Source organism: Apus apus, chromosome 3 (genome assembly GCF_020740795.1).
Source record: "Apus apus isolate bApuApu2 chromosome 3, bApuApu2.pri.cur, whole genome shotgun sequence".
Lineage (NCBI taxonomy): Eukaryota > Metazoa > Chordata > Aves > Apodiformes > Apodidae > Apus > Apus apus.
The window spans coordinates 100,093,186-100,113,053 of NC_067284.1; the positions used below are offsets into that span (position 1 = coordinate 100,093,186).

The following is a 19,868-nucleotide window of genomic DNA, read 5'->3' on the forward strand; positions in this document are numbered from 1 at the left end:
GACTTCCTGCTCTTCCACAGCTCCACAGTCCTGTGTTGCCGGAGGTCCCACTCAGTGTCTCAAAGCTTCTGAAAACCTGTTGCTTGGGAATATGTTTAAGATTGCAAAGGTTCTTGTACTGGTGCTGTCTGCATCTCTGCTCTCTCTGCATGCAGCAGTAATCTGAGAAGTGGTTTCATTTGGCTCTACTTGGATGAACAGAAGCCTACCTGGGTGTGATATATTGGGTTATAATAACTGCAATACTAGACGTCATAGTAGGGCTGCTAATTCTGGAAGGTCACTTCCGCTCATGCCTTTTTCAGGCTGTCAGGTAGCAGATGTGGCAGGTACCTAACTTTTGTCAGTGCCTTTTCAGTTGCATTTATTTTGCAAACCGCTTAAGCTCTCTCATTACTGCCAGAGAGTAGGAGGGCTGAGCCACACTCTCAAATGATTAAGATATCAATCAGTAAGGAATATTTTATGTGATCGCTTATAAAATTTAAGGCTTTGTCCCTCAGACTGTGGTTAAGAGAAGCCATGTAATAATTATTGATGGTACACAAAGGATTTCTCAATTCTTTTGACGTTCTCCACTACAAAATGCCTTTAGCAATTACTGTGAAGATCACCAGGTTCACATGTTGCTGCCTTCTGTTTGCGTATCAGTCAGCCTGAAGGTTTGTGCCTCCTTGAAAGTGTGTGTGTGTGCACATGTGTGTAGTGCTGCCTAGATGTAATGAAAAGGAAGCTTTTTCATTCCTCCCACTTTAGAACCAGTATTTTCCTTGGAATTCAAATCTAGGATAAGATGACATAGCAGAGAAGATCTTTTCTCTAAAAAAGTAGTTTCGTTCACCCTTTGATGATAGACATTGATAGAGTCCTGTGCAGCTGCATTCTGCTTTGTATCATTCACATAAAAACATCTTGTCCCAGTTCTTCATCTTTAAGCATCTTGAATTTGTAACTGAAGGGAAAGCTTTTTTCCCTTGGACTAGATTTGTAAGTTCTGGGCTGATCTAACCCAGGTAGCTGGGTACTGTATTACTGGAGAAGACTAGATAGTAGTTACTACTGATGGTGCCTTGGCTCTTATCTTCTGCATAGTTAATTTTTGTTTGGTGCGTCTTGTGAAGAGCAAAGATATTCCAAAGAGACCCTGACCTTTCAATAAATGCAGATCATAATTTATATTAAAAACAAGTTTGCTCAAACTTTTGAGTGTCACAGATTGTGAAAAGAAAGAATCCCTTCACAGGAAGGAGTAAACCTTTTATACTTCACTGATTACAGCCTTTTGCATAGTATTCATCATGGATTGGTAGTTTCTTCTTTACTCTGTGTTGTTTATTTGTATAGAGATAGCAGCTATGGGATTGAAATTCCATGTAGTGTATGCACCTGTACAAATACAGATGCCTTGTAATACAGAAAGCGAGAGATGACAGGTGGATGCAGCTAGCACTCAGGAAGAGTAAAAGTAATAGTGATAGGGATATAAGAGGTCACAGAAACCTGTTCCTTTAATGAAAAACATGGGGTTTAGGAAGAGAGTTTAGATAGCTTCTTCCAAGCACAACTCTGTATTCTTACATGTACTCTAAATGTTGATGCAGCAGGGAATAATTTCCAAAGCAGCATTTGTGTTGTTTATTGTAACTCTGCTCCACGTTCTGACATTTTTTGGTGTTATTGTCATGAATTCCAATTTCGGAGAGCTGGCAAGCAGAAGACAAAAGGCCATCCTCCCTTTTGCTCCTGGTGCTCCTTCACAGTTCACTTCCTCTGGGAACAGTTCAAAAGAGACATTGTGCATCAGAAGACTCAGTGCAAGACAAGAAAGCCAGTTGGGTTTTGTCCACTAATTTACTGTCTCTGGGCATATAATTTTTCAGTTGTAAAATGTGAACTGTTACCTGTGGATGAGAATTGATTAGATGACTGGAGAAATCATCTGATTAGGGCATCAAAAGATCCTGCTTTTTAACAGTGTGACTTTAAAAGTCACTTATACTATCTAGGTAATGAATTTGGTAGACAGTTGCTTGTGTGAAGAGCTCTAAGCCTTGTGAGTAAAAAGCACTGTGTAAACATCAGCCACTGTTATGGGTAATTTCAGATGTTCACATTCGTCTCCCTTTTTGTGGGCAACAGTCAGCACTTTTAGGTTTCTAGAAGGCTTAGGGTAACATGATGGGTACTGAATTAATGAGACGTGCAATAGTTTTGTATCAAGTATAGGCTCTTGTAAAGCTGTATCCTTGTGCTCTCCATGCAGCGGCCCATCATCTCCATCTGTTGGGGTCACAGGGACTCGCGCCTGCTGATGGCTTCTGGACCTGCATTGTACGTTGTCAGAGTCGAGCACAGGGTCTCCAGCCTGCAGCTGCTGTGCCAGCAGAGCATCGCCAGCTGTCTGCGGGATGACAAGGATATCAGCAAACTGACTCTGCCCCCTCGGCTCTGCTCGTACCTCACCACTGCCTTTATACCAACAATCAAGGTAAAAGGAAAAGAAATGCCTCTGTGTGTGATGGGGAGGAAGGGCTGCTTGATCTCCCCCCGCCCATGCTGCTCCTAAGTGATTTAAGATACTGTAATTATAATCATTACGATTTTAAAAGCTTAACTAAGGATCATTCCGTTCCTCTTCAAGAGCCCACTGATCCATTTGATGCATATTAAAATCTGAAAAGAGGGCTCACACATGCTGATGTGCATTATTCCGTGGGGATTCCTTTCCAAGAACATCCCAAGGGTAAAATATGTTGGTGACTCACAAAGACTTTTGAAGGAGCTGATACTGATGATAATACTATGTCATCGTGGTAAAACTGTTGCCTTCCTGCTTGTTACGTGAGGGAAATTATACTTAAGACCTGTGGCTGCCCAAATATTTCTACTAACAGTGAGTTTTGCTAACCTTACTGCTCCAATAGTGCTGTGGGAGAATGGACCAGGTGTTATACCTTTTCCTGTACCATCAGCAGAGCCATCTGCTCCTTTGTTTCATGGTTTTGCCCTCAGTCACATGTCAGAATTTCCTAACTCTTTATCACAGCCCACAAACCAGAACACTAGCTGGTAAATGCCCTGCATTCCAACATGTATTTTCGTGTTATGCCTTTTTTGTGTATAGGTTACAGAATTCTCTTCAGTCAGTTTCAGGTCCCTGCTAAACCTGCTAGAGTAGCTGATTGGAAATCAGTGGAGTTGGCTTAAATGAGAACAAGTCGTGCCTATAAAATAATGATTCCACACAGTTCCACTTGGATGCTGCTGATCAGGGCAATTTGTGCAACTGTGGGAAGAATTTTTGCCAGAGAAGAGTAAATACCTTTCTTTAACCGTAACTCCTCAATCTCCAAAGATACATTTAACAGACCAGTGGGCCTCAGTTCTTTCTGGCATGCCTACTTCTTGCCAGGATGCTTTCCATATTGTCCCAGAGCCACCTCTGCAGCTCTCTGGAGCATCAGTGACTCTGGCTGTTAGGGAAGGGATGGGATGAAGGCAGCAGTTGTCTGTAGCAGGGCTGTGAGCCGTGACTGGGATCAAAAGGGCAGAGGCAGTACAGGGCCACATCATTGCCAACAACCGCTTTGTCACCTCCCAGAGGGGATGCTGGGGTGAGGAGCAGCCATGGGGCTGCATAACTGAGAGGCTGAAGCAGTCTCCCTGTTATTTCATGGCTGTTTCTGGAGCCTCCTCAGCACTGCTTCATACTTTACCCTGGCTCTCCCCCAGCCACATACTCCCACCTACATTGTCAGCCGTGCCTCCAGTGCCTGGCAAGGCAGCCTCTTCCCTGCATATATTCCTATTCCTCCTCTTTGACTGGGGGAGGACTACATTATAGATCACTCCTTAGCCCATATCCATCTCCCCAGGTTAAGGAGGCTCCTTTTTTCCCCTACTTTTTTTTTCTTGTACTTTCATTTTGGAAGAAACTGTGTTCACTTATATGTTAGGAATGTTTGTGTCATTTGGGCTATATTTACCCAGACAAAAGCAGTCCAACTGTTTTAGGACTGAGCGCTTTATGGCTTAATAAAGTATGCTGGCAGGCAGGTCAAAGTAATCCAACCTGAGCTTTGTGCTCATATTTCTCCATGTTGCGTGCAAATAGGCCTTCAGCAAAGATGGGTCATATGGTTGGAAGTGAGGTAAGAGGCACAAGCTTCTTCTAAAGCTGACAGCTTTGTAGCAGAGTAACATAGCATGTACCAGTACTAACCTGGAATGGGAACCTGAGTGGCCAAGTTAACTTGGCTGGCCAGCAAGAGACAAGTTACTCTGAGATTTAGACCCACATTAAAAGAGAAGTTTGTGATAGAGCTGGAACTTGAATACAGGTTTGTTGTCTAATTTAGTGCTCTAACCACAAGTCCAACTTTCCTTTCCAATGTAACTGGTTTTAGTTTTCAGTTGACAGCTGCTTTTGACCTAACTAAATAATACACAGCCAGTCCATCTTGGATGTGGGTCCTACATAAGTCACACAGTAACCTGTCCTAATACAAGTTGGGTTCAGATTCAGTTAGTTGTGTTTGGATTAAGTCACCGCAGAAAAAAAAAATCACAATAACCTATGGGAAACTTTCTCTTTCCTTCCTTCATTTATTTAAGCCTCCTATCCCAGACCCAAACAATATGAGAGATTTTGTCAGCTACCCAACAGCTGGCAATGAACGGCTTCACTGCACGATGAAGCGAACAGAAGATGACCCAGAGGTTGGTGGTCCATGTTATACCCTGTACCTGGAATACCTTGGGGGACTGGTGCCTATCCTGAAAGGACGTCGTATCAGCAAGTTGCGGCCAGAGTTTGTCATCATGGATCCTAAGACAGATGGAAAAGCAGGTAGAATTGAGTTGTTGCTTTGTATTAAAAATGCTTTAGAAGGACTTTCAATATTAAATCTGCAAGAGTTAAAGAAAATCTTTATAGGCAACGTGGAAGGTGGCATCTGATTTATTTTTTTTTCTGTTGTAAAAAAACCTCTTTAGCATGACCTAGGCTCAAGCCTCTGAAATTGTACCATGATGTCTTGTTTTGCAAAAGGAAACTTCCTGTGTTTTGAATAGTGGGGAATAGAGTGCTAATTAGCAGGAAATACTCTTTAGTCTCGATTTTGAAGTTGATTGAATGCTGTTCATTCCTCTGAATCATATTCAAACCTTTGGAAATTTGGAGTTTATACTGGGCAGAGTGAAGAACAGTTAACTTTCTCTGCATAGTTTTATCTCAGCTACCACCTGTGGGTTGGATTTATGCTTCTGATGACTGATAGTTTTAATTTATACCAGTTTTCTGAAGCAACACTTATGTTTTCTGGGACCTATCTTGATAGATGAAATCTATGGAAACAGCTTGATTTCCACTGTGATTGACAGCTGCAACTGCTCAGACTCCAGTGATATAGAACTGAGTGATGACTGGGCAGCAAAGAAATCTCCCAAAATCAGTCGAGCTAGCAAATCACCCAAACTCCCCAGGTAATAATTTCTTGGATATTTCATCTTCTTTTCCCAAAAGTTTTCTTGTTTTCTTTTCCTTTTTTTCTTTTTCTTCTTTTTTTTTTTTTTAAAAAAACTGTCTTTGACACCAAATAAAATTAAAAGCAAACTCCCTTGGGCAGACAGAAGTCTTCTGGAGGAGCAAGATCCTCTCTAATGTGCAGATCTCAGAGACTGGAGTTGAGGTGGACTTTGGGGAAGGTTCTGGGGCAAAAAGCAATGGGAAACAATAAGACACCACTTCTCCCCAAGCAGTCTTGAAGAAAGGTTTTATAAACTCACCCACCACTGCCTCTGCCACGTATAAACTCTTGCCACCATAGGATATATTCTGTCCTTCACACAATCTGTCTTTTTACCTCCTCTGTGCTTAGGAATCCTTCTCTAGTTAAAGCCTTTGTTTCCTCAGAGGTATTTTCAAATATGCAAGTCCGTGCATAGGTGGCCATAGATCCTGGCATAGGTGGCACTGCTGATGTGGTGACCTTGCAAGGGAGCCTCAACAGACAGATCCTCCTAAACACTGGGTTGATGAGCTTCTGTAACAATATGCAAAATCAGCTTATTATTTGTCTAGTTGCTTTCCTGCCAGATCTTCATTATATTAATTATGTACATAGAATGCTCCACCTGCACAGCACCCAACTGATGTCTGTGGTGCTTCTTATAGGCCCTGACATCTGTCTGCCAGCTTCATGTGATGGGACCGAGGCCCTGATGCCTTCTATCTACAGCTGACACTTCCAAAGACCTTAGATGATGAGCTTGGCCTAGTATGAGGCAAAGCAAATGCATCTCTTTATATGTGAACATAATTTGTGAAACATCAAAGTTTTAGCTTAGTAGTACTTGACAGAAGAACCATCAGTTACTCCTGAGCCAAAAACTGAAGTGGCTCAGGAAAGACAGCCATCCTGCATTCTTGGTTTTCTAAGACTGTACTTTGGAAAAGTAGCTTTTGCTAATTATTTTTTCTACTAATCAACTTTTTCAGGTGCTTTATCTTTTATTCATGACCCGCTTTGTATAATGGGAGGTAGGAATAACTTTTGGCTTAGAGTAAAGGCACTGACAAAGTTTGTGGAGCATTGGTCTGTTATAGTAACATGGAGATCTGCCAGCTGAGCTGTCATGTTACCATTTCTTGAGGCTTTTCTCAAAGTCTGCATAGCTGAAATAGCTCAGCTCTGCACCTTTTTTATGGATTAGTGGAGGTTATATTGTATCTGGCAGAATTGCTGTAAGCTTTGTTGAATGAATCAGAAAGCATCTGGTCAGAGTCACTGCAAGTGTGTCAGGCCTTACGTCATGGTTTGGGCCTGACCCAACAACAAAGAACCAGCCATGTGGCTGCTCACTCACTTCCCCCCACCACACACACACACACACGCTGTGGGATGGGGAGGACAAAGGCCAACCAGAAGCTCATGGGTCAAGACAAAGGGCAAGGAGGTTTTGCTGGCTGATTACTGTCATGGGCAAAACAGACTCAACTTGGAGAAAAATAATAATTTAATTTATGACTAATCAAATGCACACAGGACACAGACAACACAAAGAGCAGGGCTTACATATGTTATCCCCACCCCTCCCTTCTTTCTGGGCCCAAATTACTTTATTTGCAATCTCTCTACTTCCTTCCCCCCAGTGGCACAGGGGGACAGGGAATGGGGTTTAGAGTCGGGTCACAGTCTGTTGCTTTCTGCCGCTCCTTCCTCCTCAGGGAGAAGGCTTCATTACAGTCCTCCCCTGTTTCCCCACAGAGTCCCTCCCATGGGAGGGAGTCCTTCATGAGTCCTTTCCACGATGTGCAGTCTCTCAGAAACAGGCTGCTCCAGCGTGGGCTTCCCACAGTGACGGGCTGCTTTGGGAACAGTCACCTTCCCTGGCACAGTGTCTTCCATGGCTGCAAATCCAAGTCCACGGGCTGCAGGTCCACATTCTCCTCTTCTGGAGCCTTTAGGGGATGCTCTGCCATGTTCCTCCATGAGTGTAGGGGGACAGCCTGCCATCTCCTCATGGGCTGCAGGGGAACTTCTGCTTGGGCACCTTCTTCCCCTTCTTCCTCACCAGCCTGGGGATCTCTACTCCAGTACTGCTCTCACCTCTTTAGTTCATCTCTTCCCCTTGCTCTCTGCTCAGATCTTATATCAGTTCTTTCCTTTGTTAGTCACAGAAGCACATCTGTTGTCTCTCCAGTGGCTCAGCCTGGGCCACCTGAGCCGGGGGAGCTTTTAGTAGCTTCTTACAAGAGCCACCCCTGGGCCCCTCCCCCACTACTGAAACCATGCCAGAACCAAACCAGCACACCTTAAATCTCTTAAAATTTGACCCAGAACTCTCTATTGTGTAGATTCTAGATTCTTAATTAGCCACTTAGAAATCACCCTGCCAGTTGCCTTGATTACATCTTTACATTCAAATATATTATTTTTGTGCATTTTTGTATGCCTGTTGATGATTCTAATTATTGCCTGATATGCAGAATCAATATAGAAGCTCGCAAATCTCCAAAGATGTCAAGAGCTGCACAGGATATATCAAGATCGCCAAGGTTACCAATAAGGAAACCTTCTATTGGTTCACCAAGCCTGACCAGAAGAGAGTTTCCTTTAGAAGATATTACTCAGGTATTTATTGTGCACATCGTTACCAGACCTGAGTCTAAATGTATCTCCTTCCAGGGGCAGCAAGTTGTGGTATACATCCAGTTATCACCAATAAATTGTTTTCATTTAATTGCAGTGATTAGATGGAACAACTAGCTAATTGCCTCTTCCAGTTCAATGTTAATGTTTGAAAGTGCCAATGGAATATCAGGCATTGCTCAATAAATCCTGGCACCACTAACTTCTGTCAGTTTGAATCCACGTGAGACGTTTTATTCTACATGATGTTGTTGGCTATTTGAAATAAATGCTTCTTACTCAGTTTCTCGGAGCTGTCCTTATGCCACTATAGTTCTCTGCTTTGCTAGGAATTGCAGAGATAGGTAAATGCTTGCTTCAGAGGGTCACATGTTCCTTGTTTCGTAATTCATAGAATCATAGAGTAGCTTGGATTGGAAGGAACCTTTAACAGTCATCTAGTCCAACCCCCCTCTAATGAGCACGGACATCTTCAACTAGATCAAGAACATGAAACAGCCTTAATTGGAAGGATGGCAAGGAATTAGCTCTTTATGGTGTTCATGACCTCTGGGTAACTGAAACTTAGCAGGCTGTAGAACTACCTGTGTTACATATTTTATTAATATTAGTCTGTGTTCTTTTTTGTTTTGTTTCATTTCAGTTGTTGGGGTTTTTTTGCTTTCTTTTCACTTTTTCTTTACATTGAAACACTCTAGATCACTTACACTGCAGTGGTAGACAGGGTCCTTTGAACAGGGCAGGAGACCAGTGGATTGAATCCTGCTTCTGATATTGAAAGTGTAACTCTTGGCCTTTCATAAAATCTATTGGCCTTTCAGACCCATAATTTGATCACCATGGAAGCAGTGGTTTGGGAAGCTGCTTTGGAAGCTCCAGGAAAAACGCTTGTCATTATGAGTAATTAATTTCTGTCTTACTTATTGTTCTGTAAAGTGATTTATAAGCATAGAACCAAAGGGCAGGGTGTATTACTTTCTGAAATCCAGAATGGCCATGCAGGCCATTCTTGTGCAGGAGAAGCGAGTGTCTGGAAAGAGACCTGTTCTCACTAAGCAGCCATCATGTTGTTCAGTTCTTCAGCAGCTTTAATCAGCCTACGTGGCTGTTCTTAGCACCATTTCTGATGGTGTTCAGGTATCAAAATGGGACTTCTTAATAGGCACATTAGGCTGTTTCAATAAAATAAAAACAAGAGAAACCGAAATTACATTGTCACTTGCAAAAGCCTGATTGCTCTGCAGGTTTTTTATAGAGCTTGATACCATTTTTATTAGGTGAAAATTATCTTCTTTTTGCTTTGCAGCACAACTACCTTGCTCAGGTCACATCTAATATCTGGGGAACAAAATTTAAAATTGTGGGTTTGGCTGCTTTCCTACCAACTAACCTTGGTGCAGGTAAAAGTAAATTCTGTTGACTTTTTGCATGTCAGACTCTTTCTAACAAAAAACAAACATGTGATTCTTCTTTAACAAAGCACTTGTTTTCTGTGAACAGTAGGAATTAGCTATTACAAAACTCAGTATAAGTAAAAGAGATTAAAATCTATACATACAATAATGACATGATCCATAAAAGGCCCAGACCTTTACTTTTACAGATTATTTGAACAAAACCCAAATGAAGACAGTTTTTTGCAAGACCGTAAAAATCACTGGATTTAAGTTACTGTAATTGAAATATTTTTAAAACTCAGTTTTTAATAGTCATTTAGCTGCTAATTGTATCAAAATAATGTTAAAAAAAGCTCTTACAGCGTCATGCTCAAGATTTTTCCAAGTCAGTGCACAGCTTTATCACATGGTTCTCTTGCTGGAGCATTGTAAATTTGCAGCCTTCATTAAAAGTAGCAGTTGTCTAGTCTCTTGACCTTCTCCTGTGTCAGCCGTTTCTCCCTAGATAGTTCTGCTGAAAGGAAGAAGGCTAAGTAAACAACAGGGTAGCATCTAGCAAAACTGAGCTCTGAATCAAAATATTAGTGTATGTGTGGAAGTTCTATGACCTCTTTGGAAAACTTACTTTTTCCTGTGTTGCATTATATAGTAAGGTCAGGACTACATCATGATGTCCTGGATGCAGAATTAGTTAAATAGATATCTTTTGTGGCTGCTGTTGGACAAGAAACAGTGTCCCAGGTACTGGGAAGAGGACCTTCTCTGGCCCAGCCTCCAAACAGAAGGTTATCCTCCCAGGATGTTGTCACCCTGGGGACAACCAATGCTACTGTTACAGGGCAGTGGCACCTTCTGCTTGATGAAGTGTTATGGAAGCCTTCAAGTTTGTTCCAGCAACTTTTTTTTGTAATTTACAAGTTTTCTGACATCTGCATTTGCAATCATTGTCAAAAGGTAGTGTAAGAATGACCCTACTGGTTCAGACCAGAGGTTCTACTTATTCTGTCATTATCAGTGACAAATATGTAGGGAAGGATACAAGTATTTTTTAAGTATGTGGTGATACTTTCTTCAAATGTTCTTCTGGTCTCTTTGTGTGGAGTAACCCTCAACAGATTTTCTTCCTGAGAGCTTTCCAGTTTTTGCCTAAGTTCATGTAAGTCAACAAGATCCTGTGGAGAAGAGTTCCAAAAGTAGAATGGAAAAATTATTTCCCTTTTAAAAAATAGATGTGACTACAAGATGAAGCAATTCATTATTTTTACAAATTATTTAACTACAGAGATGCTGCTTCAATTTATAGAGAAATAGCTGAAAGTAACGATTTCTTTATCCTGTTTATGTAGTGTTACATAGTGATTTGGCTAAGAATGGCCCATAAATGCATTTGTTCATTAATACATTAAATAAAAATAGTCATAACCCTTCAGTGTGCTTTGAATTGATTCTTTCTTAGCTTTAGATGCTCTTTGTTTAACAGTTTTTTAAAATTCATTTCTTGTTATACTCTTTCTCCAGTAATATATAAAACCAGCTTGCTGCACCTTCAGCCCAGACAGATGACAATATATCTCCCAGAAGTGCGGAAGATTTCGATGGACTACATTAACCTGCCTGTCTTTAATCCAAATGTTTTCAGTGAAGATGAAGATGATTTACCAGGTAAGGAGGAACTGGAGGAGCAGAGCCATGCTATGGGTTAAGCTAGATGGAGGACGGATCACTTGTGTCACTAGCCCCCTCTGGTAAACACACAAATCAAAATCCCCTAGTCTGATGGGGCCCTGTAGAATCAAATTAGAATAAGGCTGATATGTGTTGTGGACATTGTTTTCTAAAATAGGTAGAAAATATAATCTGTAAAAGTTTCAAGTTCATTGGAAAGTTAACAAGCTTCTATTCAGTTTACTGAGAATTCTCCGTAGACTGAAGCTTTGCATTCTGCATCTTTGTAGGACAGAATTGTAATGTGTTGAAAGATCAAAAGGGTGGTTCTTGTGACCTGATGGCAGCAAAGCAGAATCTGCTGATAGGAACTTGGGTTGCAGAGCAGGTTCCAATAAAACTTGGCCATCCTTTGAGAAGTGATAAATGCCCATTTGGATTTTTATCAATACCAAGTCTTACAGAGAGGCTAAAATTGTAAGTACTCTGTAAACAAGGGGGATCAGTAAGAATTTCTCATTTTTCAGTGGTAGTTCGTACTGGAATCACTCTCACCACTTTTTGCAAAAGGAACTGGAAGCATTTGAGCAAGATCCATGCTTCTGCATAAAATTACCAGAATTGCTTCTTGCCTTACTGTTCCTTGTTCACCACCACCACCACATGTGGGAAACTTTCCCTATATACATTTGCTGCTTTTCACATTTCTGACTGCAGCCTGTCCATGCAGAAGTTACCCTGACTACAGTGCCCAGTTCTTGAATCTTTATGGTTTCCCATCTTTTTCCTTAGATTTCACATTTGATGTCTCATCTATTTCCTCACATATTTTCCTTACAAATCGTCTTTCAAGAACACTTCTAGGTTTTGTCTGTATTTCGTTCCATCATATTCCTCTCCCTCCTTTTTTTCATCTTCCTTACTTTTGTGTTATTGGTTGCTTGATTGCCCACTATACTCAAGCAAATATAATACTTCATTTTTCTCAACTGTTGTCTGTATTCTCCAGTTTTGCTAAGCTCACTGAGGCTGGGGACATGCTACTAGATACAGTATAGCACCTTCAGCAGGTCTTCAACATTCTTTTTCTTTTCCTCAACTTTTTTTTTTATTTTAAATGACTGCAAAAGTTGAAGACAAAACTCTTAACTGCTGTCAGATCAGGTCAGGCTTGAGGAGCATCACTTCATCTTCCTCCTGAAGCTCAGTTCAGCATGGTGAAACCTGACTGACTCTAGAGGGAGTCAGCATGGGGACAGTCAGTGGGGACTTTTTTGTGCCTCACCATCAGGGAAGAGGAGCCCTAGAGGAAGCCAGGAGGCCATGTTAGTGGTCCTAGGACTAGGGGCAAAGAAAAAGTGGCAGCAGCCACACGTCTGTGAGTGGATTTTCCTTTCTGTTGTTTGTTGATGTATTTGTTATAAAAAAAAAAAACTTCCCTGAAAACTAGTGCGTCCTGATGCAGCAAAACTTTTCTTGATTTGAGTAGAAGTAGTTAAAGTTGGCTGATAAGTGAATGGTAATTCAGACCCACCAGGTAAACTCCTTGGTCTGTCAAAGTCTGTGACAATCCTAGTATAGACTGAAAGCAAGCTCTGTAGTTTATTTACCTCGGGAGCATCACTCCCAAGAAGTTACTTTAAAGTTGACCACCAGCAGTGACAGTGGGAATCAGTGGAGAGAGGGCTGGCTTCCTTGTTCACATTAAGGTCTGATCCATTGATTTTGGGATCTGATAGCAGTCCGCTCAAATGCAGCAGAGAAGTTAAGCAAGGACATGAAGATAGCAGGTAGTTTTAAAAGTCAAAGGTAAAGTGGAATGACAAAGTACAAAATATGTACAATGTTTTTTTCTTCTAACTAGCTTTAAAAACCAATTTCCTCTCAGCTTCTGAATTTTATGTCAGTGCTGCCATGAATTTTCCCATTAAGACATTTTTTAGTCACCTGCATGTCTTCCACTAGTGCTGGAAGAAGAGACTCCAAAAACATGTGAAACACTGCTTCAGGAAAATGTCCTATTTTCATGCCTTTTACCCAACCAGAGGTTGGTAAACAAAGCGGTTCCCTGCCAGGCAGAGGGTGATGGAAGGAGGATTCCAGGGAACTGCAGGCCTAGCAGCCTGACCTCAGTACTAGGGAAGGTTGTGGAGCAGATCATCTTGAGTGCCACCACATGGCACATGGTCCCAAACAGGACGAGATGGCATGTCCACATGCAGGACAAAGAGGTCATCAGGCCCAGTCAAAATGGGTGTATGAAATACGTGTCCTGCCTCACTGATCACCTGCTGTGACAAAGTGACCTGCTTAGTGGGTGAGGGAAAATATGAGGATGTTGTCTACCCAAACTTTAATAAAGCCTTTGACACAGTTTCCCACAGCATTCTCCTGGAGAAATTGGCTTGGATGGATGTACGCTCTGCTGGTTTAAACGCTGGCTGGATGGCCAGGCCCAGACAGTTGGGGTGAATAGAGTTAAACCCCGCGGGTAGCTGGTCACAAGTGCTGTTTCCCAAGGATCAGTGCAGGGCCCAGTCCCCTTTAATATCTTGGTCAATGACCTGGGTGAGGGGGATCAAGTGCACCCACAGCAAGTTTGCGGATGACACCAAGTTGGGTGGGAGTGTTGATCTGCTTGAGGGTAGGAAGGCTCTACAGAGGGACCTGAACAGGCTGGATCAATGGTCCAAGGCCAACTATATGAGGTTCAACAAGGCCAAGTACTGGGTCCTGCAGCTGGGTCACAACAACCCCACACGATGCTACAGGCTTGGGGAGGAGGGGGTGGAAGGCTGATCAGAAGAAAAGGACCTGAGGGTGCTGGTTGACATCTGGCTTAACATGAGCCAGCAGTGTGCCCAGGTGGCCAAGAAGGCCAACGGCATCCTGTCTGGTATCAGAAATAGCATGGCCAGCAAGAGTAGGGAAGAGATTGTCCCTGTATACTTGGCACTGGTGAAGCCACACCTTGAATACTGTGTTCAGTTTTGGGCCCCTCGCCACAAGAAGGACATTGAGGTGCTGGAGCAAGCCCAAAGAAGAGGAATGAAGCTGGTGAAGAGTCTGGAGGACAGGTCTTAGAAGGAGCGTCTGAGGGAGCTGGGGGTGTTTAGCCTGGAGAAAAGGAGGCTGAGGAGAGACCTTACTGTTTTCTACGCCTACCTAAAAGGAGGTTGTAGCGATGTGGGGGGTCAGCCTCTTCTCCCAAGTAACAAGCCATGGGACAACAGGAAATTACCTCAAGTTGCAGCAGGGGAGGTTTAGACTGAGTATTAGGAAAAATATCTTCACTGAAGGGGTTATCATGCACTGGAACAGGCTGTGGTGCTTGTGGTGCTTAGGGACGTGGTGGAGTTGATAGTGCGGGGTGAATGGTCGGACTTGACAATCTTCGAGGCCTGTTCCAACCTAAATGACTCTCTGACACGCTGTGTTGTTTGTTGCAGTGCCCGGCGCCCCCGGGGCCCCCACCAGCAGCCCGCCCTGCACCGTCAACATCCCCATCGCCCCCATCCACAGCTCGGCCCAGGCCATGTCGCCCACGCAGAGCATCGGCCTGGTGCAGTCGCTGCTGGCCAACCAGAACGTGCAGCTGGACGTGCTGGCCAACCCGCCGCCCGAAGCCGGCGCTGAGGGGGCCGGGCCCTTCCCGGGGCCCCCGGGCCGCTTCCCTGGCCCGGGGGCGATGGCCGGGGGGGAGCTGGCCCGTGCGGCCCCGCCGCCCCCAGCCCTGGCCCCGCCGCCCCCCGTGCCGCCCGCCATCACCCTGGCCGACCTGCGGGACCACGGCGACCACGAGCGTGAGCCCCCGCCCAAGGCCAAGGCCCCGCGGCCGGGGCCGCAGCTGGTGGAAGGGGACGCCATTGTCTTTGGGGCCGCCCAGGAGCTGCAGCTGAACAAGATGAACCCCCCCCCGCCCTACCCCGGCACCATCCCCACGGCACTCACCACCCCCCCACCACTCCCGCCCGGCCCCCCACAGCCCCCCCTTGACCTCTGCCTGAAAAAGGGGGAGTTCTCCCTCTACCCAGCAGGCCACTACCAGACCCCTCTGGGGTACGAGCGGATAACAACGTTTGACAGCAGCGGGAACGTGGAAGAGGTGTGCCGGCCTCGCGCCAGGGTGCTCTGCGCCCAGAGCACCTACACCCTGCCAGGGCCCGGCAGCTCGGCCACCTTGCGCATCACCGCTGCTGAGAAGAAGATGCAGCAGCCCTGCACCAGCGCCACGCTGAACCGGCTGACGGTCCCCCGGTACTCCATCCCAACCGGGGACCCGCCGCCCTACCCCGACATCGCCAGCCAGCTGTCCCAGGGCAGGAGCGTCACGCAGAGGCTGGACAGCAGCATCATTCATGCGACTCTGCGAAGGAACAGCAGAGAGGCAGCCTTGAAAATGGCTCAGCTGGTGGATGGTCAGAGAGCCACCTTGCAACTTCCCCCGAAGGCCAAGAGCGGCGTTGTGACGGCGCAGTACCAGCAGAGAGTACCCACCGCCTTGTACACCTGCAGCCAGTGCAGCAGCAGCGGCAGCAGCAGCAACACAAGCGCGGGTGGTGTGGGCAACATCGCTAGTGCCAATGCTAGCAGCAGCACTGCCAGTATTGGTAGCATGAGACCTGATCTGGGCACGGGCAGTGGCTCCCAGCACAGCTCCGTCATCGCTCACTCTGTCAGTACTTCACCTCTGGCCTCCCAGTCCTCCTACAGCTTGCTGAGCCCACCTGACAATTCCCGTGACCGAGCAGATTATATCAACTCTGCCTTCACGGAAGATGAGGCCCTATCTCAGCACTGCCCGGTGGAGAAATCAATACGGCACGTACCTGTGGCCATGGCAGAGGCTGCCCTCAGTGTAAAACGGCCACCACCATACCAGTGGGACCCTATAGTGAACGAAGAGATATGGGTTCCTCAGGAAAGGACATCTCAGAACTCAATGCCCAACCCTCTAAAACCCACTCCTCTCATCATTGGTCAAGCTCAACATCTGGATATGTCTCGAGTGCCGTTTGTTTCCCCCAAGTCTCCAACCAGTCCCACTGCCACTTTCCAGACGAGTTATGGGGTTGGAGTACCTTACCCAGGAAGCTACAATGCCCCTCCCCTTCAGGGAATGCAGCCCCCCTGCTCCCCCAAAGAAGCTCTGGCCCCAACGCAGTTTGCACAGCAGGAGCCCACAGTTGTACTTCAGCCAGGTTATCCACCCAACCTCTCCTATTGCCCCTTGCCACCCATGTACCCAGGAAGTAGCGCCTGCTCTAGTTTACAGCTGCCACCAATCGCTTTGCACCCATGGAGCTCCTACAACGCCTGCCCACCTGTACAGAACCCCCAGGGCACGTTGCCCCCCAAGCCGCTCCTTGTGGTGGAGAAGCCGGTGATGTCTCCTCCGCCACCAGAGCTGCAGGGCCACGTGGGCACAGAGGTGATGGTGGAGACAGCAGACACCTTCCAGGAGGTGCTCTCCTTGACGGAAAGCCCCGTTCCTCAAAGGACGGACAAATTCGGCAAGAAGAGCCGGAAGCGCCTGGACAGTCGAGCTGAGGAAGGAAACGTGCAGGCCATCACCGAGGGCAAGGTCAAAAAGGAGGCAAGGACACTGACCGACTTCAACTCGCTAATATCCAGTCCTCGGCTGGGGAGGGAGAAGAAGAAAGTCAAGAGTCAGAAAGACCAGCTAAAGTCCAAGAAGCTAAACAAGACGAGTGAGTTTCAGGACAGTTCAGAAAGCGAGCCAGAGCTTTTTATCAGTGGGGATGAACTGATGAACCAAAGCCAGGGCAGCAAAAAGGGTTGGAAAACAAAAAGGAGTTTAAGGACAGCCAGTGAGCTGGATGAATTCAAGTGCCGAAAGGCCAGTGAGAAGGAGGACGGGAGGCTGGGGAGCCAGGGCTTTGTGTATGTGATGGCCAACAAGCAGCCACTGTGGAACGAGGCAACACAAGTTTACCAGCTGGACTTCGGAGGGCGGGTGACCCAGGAGTCAGCAAAAAACTTCCAGATTGAGCTGGAAGGACGACAGGTAGGAGGGGGTGACACACGTGGGCTGGGGTGTGGGGCAGAGGCTGCAAAAGCCATGCCAGAAAGAAGTTCTTCCTCTCCTGTGGCTGAGTGCATCCCACTCACATTAGCTGCTCCATGAAAAAAGCTTTGCCACATGGCTGATAAAAAACAGCCTCCAAAAGTATAGATTCAGAAAAGAGGATGAAATTCACTTGTAAAGCAAAGGTACAAAATATGTTTGGTCTTGCTCCAGTCAGATGTGGGAATAAGGGCCTCCTTTAGTCTCACTGGTTCTCATTGCTGAAGGAAGGTGGGTTTTGTAATAAACACAACAGACCTCCCCAACAGCAGCTGCATGTGCCTTCAGTGGTTGTGGGTGGCAGCGAGCTGAGTGAACACTGCTCCCTTCTTGTGATGCTCACAGAGGTTACACGGTCAGCAGATAGCAAGGCAGAGACAAAGGGCAGGCAGGCAGTTAAGTTCCCTCCATGACGAAATTCCACCTTGTGGGTTGCCAAGTTTCTGGAGTTGGTTCCTAATAATAGAGGAGGGAGGCACTGACCCTCCCTAGACCAAAGTGCTCCTGGGCTGCTTCTGAACCACCCATGGGCAGAGGGGTCTGTGGACAGTTAAAAAATCAAAGCATTTCATTTTAGGCTCTCTCAGCTTGGCCCAAGTGGGGTGTTACTACAGCAAACCCAGGCTATTAAGTGGTACCAGTCAGCAGGACACTGGACTGAAACTCAGGAAACACACATTTATTTCCTTGTCCAGCTGTCCCTTCTCTGTAAAGATATCGAGGCTCTCAACTCCCTGTGATTCAAATTGGGAGTTAGATATCTTAAATATCCAACATGCATGACCAGTGGTAGTCTCTTCATTTTGTTTGTCTAACAGTAGCTCATTAAAAATGCAGTGATCAGCACCATTTATACCCCTTTCTTCTTCAGTTAAATGGCTGTGGATATGTGTCTGTGGACAGCTGTGCCAAAATCACCTGGCCATAGGTTTTGCTGGTGGGGGAGCAAAACGTGACTTGGTTTGTACAAACAGCCTCCAGTGTAGCTCAAGCCTCCTCAGTATAGAGCAAGTGTGATCTGGGCTTCTGATGAAGGGAATTAAAAAGCAGTAACAATAACCCAAACCTCAGACATTCCCTGTGGAAGAACAATTAACAACCTGACTAGCCTTGCTTTACATTTCAAAACAGTTCCCGCTGCCCCTTTGCTAATTCATTCTCTGTGTAATTATGTGCTACTGAAGTTTATGCAAAGGAAAACAGAACTGCCAAGAACATCCAGCTTACCTGCTACCAAGTCTAGAGTCAGGAGACTGGTTATTGTCCTTCCCTGAAAGCTCCTTTCTTTGAAAACATCATCTGTTTTCCTGAAGGGTTAATGATAGCATCTCTCCAAGGAAGAGAATGGGATTTTCCTGCCGGAAGTATGAGGCTGGTGTCACCCACATCTGCTGAAGTAATTGGTGACAATATACTGACAGCAATGCTGTGTACAGTCTGGCATGTTTTAAAGCTCAGTTTATGGTATAGTCAAATACCGCAGTCAAATACTCTGTACAGACAAACAGCACAATGCTCTAAATCTTCTTTGGTGTCATACCCCATTGTGTGAGTATCCCCATTTATGTTACCTCAGGAGGTGAGATGTTCTTATAAAGGAGCAAAACTTTTGCTTTTATTCTTCTCTGGTTTATTCTCTGTGGTTCACTTTTTTTGTTTCTCTTTTTCCTTCCCTTCTTCTCTTCCCCTGCTTCCCAGGTGATGCAGTTTGGAAGGATTGATGGCAATGCTTACATTTTGGACTTTCAGTATCCATTTTCAGCAGTGCAAGCCTTTGCTGTTGCTCTGGCTAATGTGACTCAACGCCTCAAATGAACAAGCAGAGACTGAAGAGAGGAAAATGCTAACCTTCTCATAAAGTCCAAACCAGAAAATGTCAGGGCAGCCTGCTTTAGGTGTGCGGAGGTGCCTGGGAGTGAAGGAGGCAGTAAAACTGGAAAAGTCTCTTGGTGCCCAACAGAAGGGCATTAACTAATCAGTCACGGGGTTGGAGGGTGGGGGGCTGTTTTCTGTTTTGTTTGTTTGTTTGTTTTCAGGTGTTTCTTTTCTTTTTAAGCGTTGTGGTGGGTCTCAGAAAGATTGAAGGGTTGAGAGCCATTCAGTGTTACGTGGAGAAGTGTGGCTTTTGGCTTGTTGTGGTGGTTCTGCTGTGTTTGCTACAGTAGCTGATGTAAGCTCATAGGGGGATTAAAGACTGCTCTTTTTGATAGACTGCCTTATATCATGCTGTTCTTTTTAAAACAGGGAACATAACTTTTTTCTGGTCCAGTTTGTACTACTACTACTTCAACATCAGTGACAGCAGCAAAAAAAAAAAGAAAAAAAAAAAGAATCTATAATACTTGAAGACGTGTGTTTCCTCTCTGATCTCTGATAATAACTGAGCACCACAAGTTCCAAGGAGGCTTATGTAGGTCAATGTTTAATTTAAAAATAATGATGTATTGTTTAGAAGAGAAACATTTGTTACCAGTGGGTGGTTTAAAATCCCACTGTATCAAAGTTGATGTCTGCTTGTTTTGTGTGCTGTTATTGGGGATAAGCATCTTCCAGTAAGTGACACAA

At 45.1% G+C, this 19,868-nt stretch overlaps 1 protein-coding gene across 3 annotated transcripts in view; it reads left to right on the plus strand.

Annotated features, from left to right (window-relative positions):
• Positions 1-19,512, plus strand: part of TULP4 (TUB like protein 4) — a 144,871-nt gene extending 125,359 nt beyond the window's left edge. For all 3 annotated transcript variants that reach the window (XM_051616259.1, XM_051616261.1, XM_051616260.1), the window contains 8 exons: positions 2,264-2,488; positions 4,615-4,849; positions 5,340-5,484; positions 7,991-8,135; positions 9,460-9,553; positions 11,069-11,212; positions 14,665-17,243; positions 19,002-19,512. In XM_051616259.1, the coding sequence (XP_051472219.1) occupies positions 2,264-2,488; positions 4,615-4,849; positions 5,340-5,484; positions 7,991-8,135; positions 9,460-9,553; positions 11,069-11,212; positions 14,665-17,243; positions 19,002-19,118 (3,684 nt within the window). In that variant the 3' untranslated portion in view covers positions 19,119-19,512. The remainder of the gene's footprint in view (positions 1-2,263; positions 2,489-4,614; positions 4,850-5,339; positions 5,485-7,990; positions 8,136-9,459; positions 9,554-11,068; positions 11,213-14,664; positions 17,244-19,001) is intronic.
• The last annotated feature ends 356 nt before the right edge of the window (positions 19,513-19,868 follow it).